At 42.5% G+C, this 12,674-nt stretch overlaps 1 protein-coding gene across 1 annotated transcript; it reads right to left on the bottom strand.

The window, feature by feature from the left end:
• Positions 1 to 10,691: 10,691 nt before the first annotated feature.
• KCNA1 (potassium voltage-gated channel subfamily A member 1) lies at positions 10,692 to 12,179 on the bottom strand. Its single transcript, XM_008143755.3, has one exon. The coding sequence runs from the start codon at positions 12,177 to 12,179 to the stop codon at positions 10,692 to 10,694; it is 1,488 nt and encodes a 495-aa protein (XP_008141977.1).
• Between the last annotated feature and the right edge of the window lie 495 nt (positions 12,180 to 12,674).

Here is a 12,674-nt window from a genome sequence, read left to right as displayed (position 1 = left end):
CAACTTGGCTGACCACTGAGCACAGTAAATGGACCTATAAGACAATTTATATGGCTTCTTAAAAACATCACAACATTAAATCACATTAGCCGATGAGCCGTTATTTCAATCATCATAATAACCATGGATAATTAATGAGTGACTTAAAACTAATTGTGCAATAGATAAAGTATTGCACTAATTGTGCAACAGGTAAGTCAGTCTCAAATCTCCCCCATGCCATCTTGTTTCCTAACCATATATCTTACAACTAGAGACTTGAAATTGTCCCTGCCAAACGTTCCACCTTCAGGCAGGTAAAACATTATCATTCTCACTTTAACCATCATACGCTTGCTGCAAACCCTTCCCCTTTATAATTAAAGTCAAGTATGACTTTTTCATGCTAAGCAACCTCTTTTTGCCCATCCAGTGGGTGTCGCTGTAATGTACCATTTGGAATTCCTGCAGGGGACATTTTTCTTCCAATGCACTAATCATTGTGTTATAAAGTTTAATTATTTTGTGAGTTACCAATATTGTGATTAAATGATGTTTAAAGCACTCATCTTTACCCATTAAGCATCATTTTCTAAATGCCAACAAAGGTGGTCTTCATCTTCTTGAAACTTAAAAGAAAGCCATCCCATCTTAACTAGAAATGTCCTGAAGAATAAGCCAATATCCTGTAACCTTTCAAAAACTGAGCTGGCCGTCTCTTTTAGACCTGACATATACACAACTTTCTCTAAGATCAAAAACCATTTTGCTTGTTAATGAAGAAAGAATATTTGGTGGAGTGAATCTTAGTTTCAGAGAGATTCTCTTTGAAATTCATATAAAATAAAATCACTTCCTTTCTAACACAGTGAGATAATGATATTGCATGAAATGCAAAAAAGAATCACTGTAGAAATAATTAAACTATCTTGGATTTACAAATATTCTTAACTCAATATATTGAGGAACAGTATTTTTAATAGAAGTTGGATTTGGCCCTGAGCTCAAAACATAATTATCCTAAGTTTAAGCCTCTACTCATTGATCATCCTCTGATTTCAATTCTGAAAAAATAAATTTCAACTGGAATTACTTTCTCTGGAAACATTCCTAAAATGCATTTAATGCTCAGCACCAGCAACAACATTGAAAATGTTATCTGTAACAGCTAGCATGAACATAATACATAAAATCTATTTTTAAAAATCACTAATAGGTTTGAGAATTCAATCTAGCCCCTTAATGCTATTCTCTAGAAATATATTTTATGAACCAAAGAGTCTAACAGACACTCAACTCCTTACTTAAATACAATTAAATTCTTTAATAAAAGCAGATACAAGTCTTCCTGCTATTTAAATTATGGCTACTTTATCAATTAGTTTTAAGAAAGAATGGACCACAGTAGAGATATTATAACTTATAAATTTTTATAAGCATCTTCTTAGTATGTGCTAGTAAAAAAAAAAAAAAAAAGACCATATTGACTCATGAATACTTGTGAGGGTCATTTTATTTTTAGCAAAGAAAGTTAAGAATAGGTTTTTATATTTACATAATGTCTCTCAGACAGGCATATGAGAAAACTTTGCAAACAACATCTTGCTTTATTTCTAAATATTCACAGGTGGAAAGAAAAAAATCAAATCACACAATATTGTGCATATGGGGGAAATGAGGCAATCAGAAGTGATGTAAATTATTAAAGATACCTTCTGTTTCCTCAACTTATTGCAAGGAATTTGGGCTTGGAGATGTATAATAGTGATATGTGTCAGGGCAAGGGCGAAACAAACTAGAAATAGTGGCTCAGCGTTCTGTGAGGCAGCTGCATGCCTGGTATTAGATGAGGGGTGTACTGAAGTTTCCTGATGAAAACACCTGCCCAAAGTCTTCAAGTTTCCACATTATATAGTTAATCTTTGAGGTAAGCATCTGACCTACCCTGGAGTCTTCTTTTACTAAATACTCTTTTATTTTTTAATTACAGTTGACATATAATATTATATTAGTTTTAGGCATATGTACAATAGAATATGACTCAGCCTTTAAAAAGCGTGAAAACTTGCCATCTGCAACAACAAGGATGGACCTGGCGGGTGTTGCTGCTGAGTGAAATAAGTCAGACAGAAAAAGACAAATGCCATATGATTTCACTTATATGTGAAATCCAAAAGCCAAAATAAACAAACAAACAAAACAGAAACAAACTCACAGATACAGAGAACATTTTGATGGTTGCAGGTGGGAGAGAGGTTAGGATGGTGAAAAAGGGGAAGGAAGTACAAATTGATAGTTACAGAATGGTCATGGGGCTGTAAAGTGCAGCATAGGGAATAGAATATGGTCAATAATATTGTAATAGCTATGTATGATGTCAGATTGGTGCTAGATTTATTGGGGTGATCATTTCGTAAATTATAGAAATGTCTGATCATTATGTTGTACACCTAGAATCTTCCTTTAAAGTGTGGCTTCTCCTCTGAGGAGGAGTTATCAGAGGCCTCCAGCCTGGTGCCTCAGTGGTTGAGCATGGTTTGACCCATGCACCAAGAGGTCACCGGTTGGATTCCTGATCAGGGCACATGCCCAGGTTGTGGGCTCAATCCCCAGTAGGAAGCAGCCGATCAATGATTCTCTCTCATCATTGATGTTTCTGTCACTCTCTCTCCCTCTCCCTTTCTTTCTCTGAAATCAATAAAAATAAAAAATAAAAAAGAATTACCTCAGAGGCCTCCTCATCCTGTTCCTCCTTTCAGTATTACAATTAATAATATATCTACTAATACCTCATATTTTAGAACGCATTAGAATTTCCCAAACATGTTAATCTATATTATCTCATTTAGTCCACACAACCCTATGTGGTATTATATTTCCATTTTAGAAATGAGCAATTGAAGGCTCAAAGAACCTTTGTCCCTACACAAAATCCACTGATTTTTCTTTATTTTTCTTTTTTTAAAATATATTTTATTGATTTTTTACAGAGAGGAAGGGAGAGGGATAGAGAGCTAGAAACATCAATGAGAGAGAAACATCGATCAGCTGCCTCCTGCACACACCCCCACCGGGGATGTGCCCGCAACCAAGGTACATGGCCTTGACCGGAATCGAACCTGGGACCCTTCAGTCCGCAGACCGACGCTCTATCCACTGAGCCAAACCGGTTTCGGCTGATTTTTCTTTAACAAGTGACATTACTCCTTCTAGCATTTCATCAATTCAATAAACACTCAGAGTTCATACCTTGAAACCATCAATAAGCCTAGGCCTGCTCCCTCCACCCAGCGACCTTTGGCAGGTCCCTTGAACTATAAAACAAGGACAGCAATATCAGCCCTACCTAACTCCCCAAGTTGAATAAAGCAATATAATTAACGTGGAAGTGATCTGAAAACTGCAAAGAGAGCTGTACACACTGGAGGTGTTGCTATTAGCAGCTCAGTGGGAATGGGTGTCAGATTGCCTTTAACTTGATAAAAGCCAAGGGCTGTGAAGGTGCTGAATGTCTGGTAATAGGAGGAGTGCTATTAAGGGACAAGGGAGGGAGCAGCAAGACCAAACCTCCTTCCTTCTGGCAGATGAAATCTGAGGTCCGGGGTAAGTGATCTCTGGATGATAAAGAGCATGAAGATGTAGAGTTGCAAAGTATGTTCCCACAAAGCCTGCATTAAGGGCAGGACCGAGCAAAAGCACTGTGAGATAAAAAGATAGTTAAAAGCAGATCTAAAGGTTCTAGCCAGATTTCAGGTCTGAAGGAAACTGCCACATTTAATGGGTTTACAATTCAAACCCATTATTACACCAAGAAACAAAGGGGCGGTCAAACAGAATCATCATCGATTCCAAGATTCCTTTTGGGTGTTTTTTTTTTTTCTTTTATATCTCTAAAATTGGGATGAATCAATGCAAGGGTGGGTCATAACTGCCAATATCCTCTCTTTAAGGAAACATACATCTTAAAATTGATGGTATATTAGATTCAATTAATTAATTAGGATATTTTCAATTACTACCTGCATTTAAGCTCATTCGAAGAGCTGCTTTCTAGTCGTGCAACATGACCATGCTGTCCTACATCTGCAAAAGGACTTTGCAAAGGAGCACACTTTGTCCAGCCTCAGGGTTAGACTTCCCTTCACAGGCAAGTCTGGTGGGGGTCTTGACAAGTCTACAGTGACTGCAGGAAGCAGCAGCTAGCTTCCCTACCTAATGGCATCAGCTCTCTGTTCTTGACTCCTCTGGCCAGTCTCCCTTAAAACTGACTTGCCTTCTTTTTTGAAGCTCTGTAAACAATAAAGCTTCCAGTAATCGCCCTATCCTTGCAGCTACCTGGATCTGTCTGCTTCTGCTTCAAGAAAACCATTCCAAGGCTGAGCTTTGAGAAAAACTCTCAGGGTTGTGAATGTCCTGGCTCGTTTGCCCACCATCATTGATGTGGCTCTAGCTCTCTCTTACCCTTGTTTGTCAAAACTCAGCATGGCCTGTTTTCTGACCACAACAAAAAGTCATAGACAGCCTACTTAGCCTCCTGGTCTACTTTCAGTAGCAATTTCTACAGCAAAAGCAAGATTCATCTCCAAATCTTACAATTTTAACCCATCACAATGCAACATAATTCTACGATGACACACCAGCCCAGCCACCCAATGCATCTGGCATATAACAGAAACCTGTCATAAAGCATGTAACCCTGTTTGCTCTGACATAAAAGAGATTGTATAAAATAAGATATTCACAAGGAAGGAAAGAGAACTTCTAAATCTCAGGAAGAATAAAAAGGAAATACACCAAGTCATTAAAAAAAAAACAACAACAACAGGAAGAAAGACATGTTAACCACACATAGAACTATGTGGAAAAAGTCCATGTAAAGAATAGCCAGGAATCATTTTGTTTTTCTACATCAAAATCACTTCCAACAGCATATTGTAACCATTAAGATATTTTATGACAGACTACAGCACTGTTACACACACACACACACACACACACACAATTATCCTTCCTGAAAAGCTTAGACTACGAATGAAAAATACAGTTTTAAATAAAAAACAATTTAAGTGAATATAATCAATTACTTTATTCCCTCGAGTCTCATTTCTTTTTCCTTTTTCAAAGCTCGGTCCCGATTGCTTTCATAAACCAAATTCCAAAGGCTTCTCCTTGGGATCTTACCTGAATTCAGATTGTGAATTTATTGTCAAAATTCAACCCCTGCATATTTCCTTGTACAAAGAAATGGAAGTTCAGGAGTTTCAAAGATTATAAGGCCTGTATCCATCCTGTTATTTAAAGAAACCCTACACGAAAGAGCTCCCAAAAGGCCAGTTAAACATGAGACAAAAAGAAAAACCAGTCAAGATATTCCTTGATAAGATCCATAAAAATTATCTTTAATTGATGCCAAATATGAACAGATCATAAAGTGACAGAAGCAAGTAAAATTGCATAGATGAAAACTATGCGCTTCAATAAGGTTCTCAATTCATAACATTCAGCGTCCTCTACCTGACATATTAACAATTAGGGCAGGGGATGCACAGTAGGCGAACAAGAGACACATCCTCAACTCAAGGGGTAAGCAACTGGCAAACTCAAGAAATAAAAGAATGCTTTTTCAGCTTCAATGGTTTGTTGTCCTGATGGTGCACTTGAAATTAATATACTCAATTGTTATTTTTAGCCTTGGTAATACTTTACCTTTACTATTAGAGGTATGTCATCTAGAGCTCATGATGTCTACTGAGAGCTGCTGCATAACACAGTGCACTGAAGAGAAGAGTATTTCCGCAAGGGGTGGAGAGGAGACAACTTTTGACCTGGAATATTTTGCAAGAGATTTTGTGTTTTGTTTTGTTTTTCCCTATACCATTTCTTCCTCTCTGATTATGGTACAAAATGTTTCTATACTCTTTGAAGTCTCATGTCATAAACTCCTAGTTAGCTCCTAAATGAAAATCACGGTGACCAGGGCTAATCTCCTTAAAGCTAATAGTCCTGAGGTCAGCAGCTCCACCCCTTACACACACTGGACTTCCCAAGAAAGCCTAAGGTCATTTGGCCTGAGCACCGAGACTGGCATTTGATCCCAAGACCTCTAAACCTTACACCTATACCCTGAATGAGTTCACACAGTGACCCAGGGTAATGGAACAGTGTTGGTTAACTCAGCTCCTGTTCGCTTCTTTACAGAAATGATAAGTAATGTACATTCTTCTAAGGTTTACCTGAGTCATGCTGGACATGTTCGCATACCCTGAAATTCCATAATATAAATACGAGTACCAATACATTGCATGGTGGTTGAGAACCACCTCCTGAGATAGCAAGTGAATTTGGGTTGGGTCTGGTTTAAAAACTGTAGTTCGTTTATTTGTCTTCTTGAAATGAACATACACATTAAAATACTTAATTCTTCCTTGAAAAAATGGGAAGATAAAATGGCTGTTTGGTAGTTTATATTCTTTCTAACAATTTCATACTCTGGATGGTTACCAACCACCAATTCTCACTACTCCCAGGAATAAGTCATTTCTGAAAGGAAATGGGAAATTGCTTTCTGTTGAGGTTCTCTTTCTCCTTTCTGTTTGATCTAATCTCCCAAACAAGGAAAAATCAGTTATAAAATTATTTAAAAGCATGTGTTTTGAGGTCTCCTATATTAAATGGGAGGGTTGGGAAATTTTGTACTGACATGTCAGATGTTAAGAAATTTGAAAAGTCTGTAACTATTCACAATGTGAAGAAGGTCCCTTATGGACTAAACCAAATATCTACTTAAAGAAATCTATTCCCACTCACCATTTAAACGAATTAAAAAACTCTCAAGTGAGTCAAGATTGTAATGTCGCAGGTGCCTTGGTTCCACCACAGTGGAGCCTAAACCTACTGCACAATTTTATTTTAGAGAAATGATTGCCCATTGGCCATACTTCAGGAAAAAAAAAAAGAATTTGCTATTGGTTCATTTGATTTTGCTAGGCTAACTCACTAACACACTCCCAATGAGCTGTTTTAACTGATAATTGAAACTCAGCTCTCAAGGGGGAGCGAGGGAGGGCTGTGCACAGATGGGGAAGAGGAGATGCAAAAACAAAAACCTTTCCTGGTGACAATCTGTCTTCTATAAATCTGAGGACAGAGGAAGTGAAGGTCTTTGGTCTCTCTAATTCAGATCACTTGAGGTGAGTTAACCACTTCAGAGATTCTGGGATGGCTAACAGCCCTGGTGTGACTGAGCCCTTCCATTGTCACCCTATTGAACTAGGGCCCCACACACTGGAAGAGCTGAGCTATGGCTATCAGCATGTCAGAAGTCTTCTCCGTCAGGAGAAAACAAGTATTCAGGATATGAGCCATTGAAACTCAAGACTTAGGAAGGGGATGGAAAGGTAAAAAGCCTGACGAAATAAATTTGAGTAAGTAAACCATAAGATAGTCATTACTAACTAGGCAGTTTTGTTAAGTGCACCTTCAGGTCTACAAAAACATTTCAGCACATTACAGTGCAGGGGTAAGAGCTTTGTGAAACTTCACATGCCTATGCTACACAGATAGTCCCTGTCCTTCATTCTTACTGACTTGGTTGCAGTGAGCTACAGATGGATAAGCAGCATTCATTTCCCCCCTACCACCCAAATTCATAGCAACAGCTCATCCCCAGTCCCAGGCCAACAGGTTCACTGCATGCAGCACTTTTTCCTGTCACACATGCAGAAGCATCACCAGTCCAGCATCTAATTATGAGAGGTATACCAGGCAGCCAAAGTTCATCTCATCAGCCTTGGTCCCATTTTCTCATCCTCTGACCCATCCATCCATCCCACAGTACCGAGCGGATTATTGCTGTTGACAGAGTGCAGCGTTTCAAGCTCTGCATGTCCTAGACCTCAGAGTCTAACTAAAAGATCATGATATCCCCAGAAATTTGGAGGAGGTTGCGTTTTTTCCCATCTGGAGACTTTGAAGCAGGTAGAAAAGGAATAGCCAAGATGAGTCAAGATTCAAAAGAGAAGGACACATGACAGGGGAGGTTTTATGCAGTGGTCAGATGTGTGCAGTCCTTGGCTCCTCATCTTCCATGATGTTACATTAGTCTTACCGATTCACAGAGCAGCCTTGGAAAATAAAATATCCATGTTCTTTCTTTCAATAGAGTGAACCAGCCTGGGTGGTACGCTAGTTTCTTCGTTTATTGCCTCACTGAGAGTTCTAGGATAAGGTGAAGAAGAGATGGGGGTAACAGGGAAGATCCCCAGAAGAAGCAGGGCAATAGGTGGCCACATGCTAAGTGCAGAATGAAGATCCCCGCTTGGTGTCCTCAAAAAGGCAGTGAGTGCCTCTCCATGGGTGGACAGCTGGTGGGCCCCTGAGGCCTGTGTTTTGTAGCTCTCTTTCGGCTAAGCTCAGGGTCCCAGCTGCTCTCTGGGCTGGGTACTGGGAGATGCTCAGCCTGCGAAGTGACTGCCAGGTGGGAAGATCATAGGAACATCACAGGAAATATCTCAAGGCAGTGGACCAGGAGGGAGGGCCTGGGAAATGTTATTATGAACTGAATGATCCTTCCCATATGCACAATGATGCCAGAAAGATCAGACTATCAGAGATCTGCAAAGCGCCGTTGCTAACAGAGGAATACAGAAATGCACAAAAACACTGCACCGGACCTGAGGAAGCCCTGAATGTCCAGCATGGCCCTCGATGGGAAACAAATTCCCAAAAAAGTTATCTTGGCTCTGGAGGAGGATAGGAAAAAAAACGAGTTCATGGTTCATGTCCAGTTCAAAGCTAGGTCTCAGGTTCCAGTTTTACATCCCACATCAGGCTGCCAAAGGGACTCAGTCCAGTGGATGGCCAGAGAAACAGCACCCTCCTGGATCTCTCCTCTCCAGGGTTCAGACGGTGTGGTCTTCTCACAGTGGTATAGTGAGACAGCGAGGATGGAAACAGGAAAAGCAAAATATCTGTGCCCCAACCCTTCCTCCCTTTGTTACATAACTTCTCAGCTGTGTTAATGGAGGCACTTTCTGCAGTTCGCTGTGGGTACAGGATAAAGGCACTAAGCAACTATTAAATCAATTGGTTAAGTTTCTTCAGGGTGACTCAAGGGAAGGGCTAAAGTCTTTACAGACTTCAAATCATGACTGCAAAAAGAAATCAGCTCTGCTTTGGATGCATACAATAGATAAACATTTTCATTTACATCTTAAGAATGCACCAAAAAACATGCAGTATTGCACCTTTTTTTTTGTTTTGCTTGTGTTTATCTTCAGCTAGAAATAATACTTGTTCTTAGGTGTTGCTATATATACCTTGATGACTTATTTAGTTTTCCATATAGCTTCCCTTTAAGGAATGGGCATATTGGTTCTCTCTCTGCCTACACCTGCACAGAAACTGACATTTCCCTGAGCAAAGACAGGAAAATTGACTGAGTACCCCCACCCCCACCCCCACCCCCCCCAGCCCCCACCCCACCCCCACCCCCACCCCCATTATTTATTTGGGCCCTTCATCCCACAAACTTGTAGCTTTTATTATTTTTTATTTTTTTACTGAAATCATGCATTAATTAATTCAAGGTACACCTTAATCAAATAGGCCATAATGCTGAATAAGAGAACATGCTTTGAGCTCCAAAAAGTTATTGTTCCCATCTGACTAACATATGCACTTAAATACAGTACTTTATTTGCTAATAAAATAGTTAATAAATAAAGGAGTGCACTTTTGGTGAATGCAAATGAAGAAGGATCTATTTTTAGAAGAGTCGATTCAAACGTAAGCTTATCCCCTATTGTCTGAGTTAACGTTCTCGGCATGCGATTGTAAAATAAATATCAGAATCAAACATGCTTACATTTAACTCCATTTGTGCTCTCTTGCAATGAGGAGGCTAAGGTTTTACATCCAGTTCTGGAGGCCAGGGGTCAGGGTACAGGACCAGTGAGGCAAGACCTGTGTTGGGCTCACCTGCAGTTGAGAAACTTAGCAGCACTGCAGATGAATCAATTAATTTTTATCTTTTTCTTAGAGAATCGTTTGAACAGAAGGAGAAGGGGACAAAGGGAGAACCCCTAAAGACCAGGATCAGCATCAGGTCGATAAGGTGCTTTGTGAACCAGTCTTAAGTAATTCCGTTTGCTTTTTTTCCACCTTATAGTATGGAGTTCAGTGGATCGAAATAACATTTGTTCGTTACCCATTTTGGCTGGTATATCATATTATATATCATCAGATGCACTGTCTTAAATGTACTGTGCAGTTTGCAAAGATTTTTTTTTATTGGAGTCCCATGCAACTTTTAATTTTATATTTCTAAGTGAACACCTGGTTTTTAGTTAAAAGAAAAAAGTTAAAGAAGCCCAAGGATTACAAACGTTTCGGTATGGGGAAGCATATGAATCTTATTTTACCTAGACTAGCTTATGGACTGAATTTTTTTTTTAAACCAGTTTTATAAAATACACTTTCTTTTCCCATTTTTAATAAAATGAAAATAGTTTCTTTTTTTTTTTTTAATGGATCTTGAAAGCTTCTGGTTGGCCATCCCCCAAATCCACAATGCAATAATGCATTGACAGTTAAACAGAGCTTTCAAAGACTAGTAAAGTAGCAACAAAGAGTGACATGGGTCACCAGGGTTTTTGTTTTGTTTTTAAGTCTTTCAAGCTGCTAAGTGGGGGCATTTGTGTTTGCTTGGCTTTTTAAACATCGGTCAGTAGCTTGCTCTTATTAACGCAGTTTTGGTTGGCTGTGGTGCAGTTGCCAGTTCTGATATTGGCCTGTCTATAATGGGCTATGCTATTATTCATATCCTCTTCGATCTCCATGTACTCAGATTTGCTGAGAGTAGAGGAACTGCGCCGACTGAGGTCACTGTCCGAGGCTAAATTAGGGGAGCTAACGTGGAGCAGCTGAGCCTGCTCTTCCCCCTCAGTTTCTCGGTGGTAGAAATAGTTGAAATTGGACACAATGACAGGTACGGGCAGGGCAATTGTCAGCACACCAGCGATGGCACACAAGGAGCCCACGATCTTGCCTCCAATTGTCACAGGGTACATGTCACCATATCCTACAGTGGTCATGGACACCACCGCCCACCAGAAAGCATCGGGGATGCTGGAGAAGTGCGACTCAGCTTCTTCCGCCTCGGCAAAGTACACTGCGCTAGAGAACAGTATGACCCCAATGAAGAGGAAAAAGATGAGCAGCCCTAGCTCTCGCATACTAGCCTTGAGGGTCTGGCCCAGGATCTGGAGGCCCTTGGAGTGGCGGGAGAGTTTGAAGATTCTAAAAACCCTTACCAAGCGGATGACCCTGAGGATGGCCAGCGAGGTGGCCTGCTCGCCCTTCTGGTTCCCCTCCTGCTCAGCTATCTCGGTGCCCAGGGTGATGAAGTAGGGGATGATGGCCACGATGTCGATGAAATTCATGATGTTCTTGAAGAAGTCCGCCTTGCTGGGGCAGGCGAAGAAGCGCACCACCAGCTCGAAGGAGAACCAGATGATGCACAGGGTCTCCACGATGAAGAAGGGGTCCGTGAAGAAGTTGGAGGTGTAGATGACCGTGGTGTTGTCGATGCGGTGGACAGTGCCCGTGAGGTCCTTGTCATCCTTCAGCTCGGGCAGAGTCTCCAGGCAAAAGATGACGATGGAGATGAGGATGACCATGACCGAGACGATGGCGATGACGCGGGCGGCCCCCGAGCTCTCGGGGTACTCGAAGAGCAGCCACACCTGGCGCTGGTACTCCTTCTCGGGCAGGGGGCGCTCCTCCTCCTTGATGAAGCCCTCGTCCTCCCGGAACTTCTCCATGGCCTCCTCGCCCAGCTCATAGAACTTGATCTCCTCGGAGAACATGTCCAGGGGCACGTTGACCGGCCTCCGCAGCCGGCCCCCGGACTGGTAGTAGTAGAGGATGGCGTCGAAGCTGGGCCGGTTGCGGTCGAAGAAGTACTCGTTCCGCAGGGGGTCGAAGTAGCGCATGCGCTTCTTGGGGTTGCCCAGCAGCGTGTTGGGGAACTGCGCCAGGGTCTTGAGCTGCGTCTCGAAGCGCAGCCCGGAGATGTTGATCACCACGCGCTCGCAGCACTCGTGGTCCTCGTGGTCGGCCAGCCGCCGGTAGCTGCCGTCCTGGGGGTGGCCCGGGGTGGCCGACGCCTCGTCCACGGTCTCCCCGGACATCACCGTCATGGTGGAAGCCACGGGCAGGGGTGAGAGACCAGGAGAAGGCCGGCGGTGGGAAGGACGGGGAGGGCAGGGGTGGGGGGGACCCAAGCGCCCCCCCCACCGGAGTGCGCGTCTCCCCCACGCTCAGGGGGGAGAGGGGGGGGAGAGGGGCGGGCTTCAAAGAGAGCAGGTCCAGAGATCTGCGGCTTGGCTTCTGGTTCCCTTTCCCTCCACCCAGCCTGTGGCTGAGTTTGGAAACCCCTCGCCTGCAGCCCAGGGCGCAGCCTTTTTTTGCAGGGAGTTGGGATGGGGGAGGGTTGGTGTTTCGTCCAGTTCCGAGGTGCCTTAGCGCAGTGCTGTCCTAGAGGGCAGGGCCATCGCTTCGCGGGTCACCCTGGCCTCCCCTCCCCTCCTCAGCCCTCCTAGGACCGGTGCAGAGCCAGCTCGGCAGATCCCCTCTCCTGACACCCCCTCTGCTTCTCCTCGGCTCTCCCCGCTCCCGCCCCTCTTCGCCTGCCG

This window comes from Eptesicus fuscus, chromosome 7, assembly GCF_027574615.1.
Source record: "Eptesicus fuscus isolate TK198812 chromosome 7, DD_ASM_mEF_20220401, whole genome shotgun sequence".
Taxonomy (NCBI): domain Eukaryota; kingdom Metazoa; phylum Chordata; class Mammalia; order Chiroptera; family Vespertilionidae; genus Eptesicus; species Eptesicus fuscus.
Note: the sequence above shows the minus strand (reverse complement) of the source record. Positions and strands in the feature narration are given on the sequence as shown.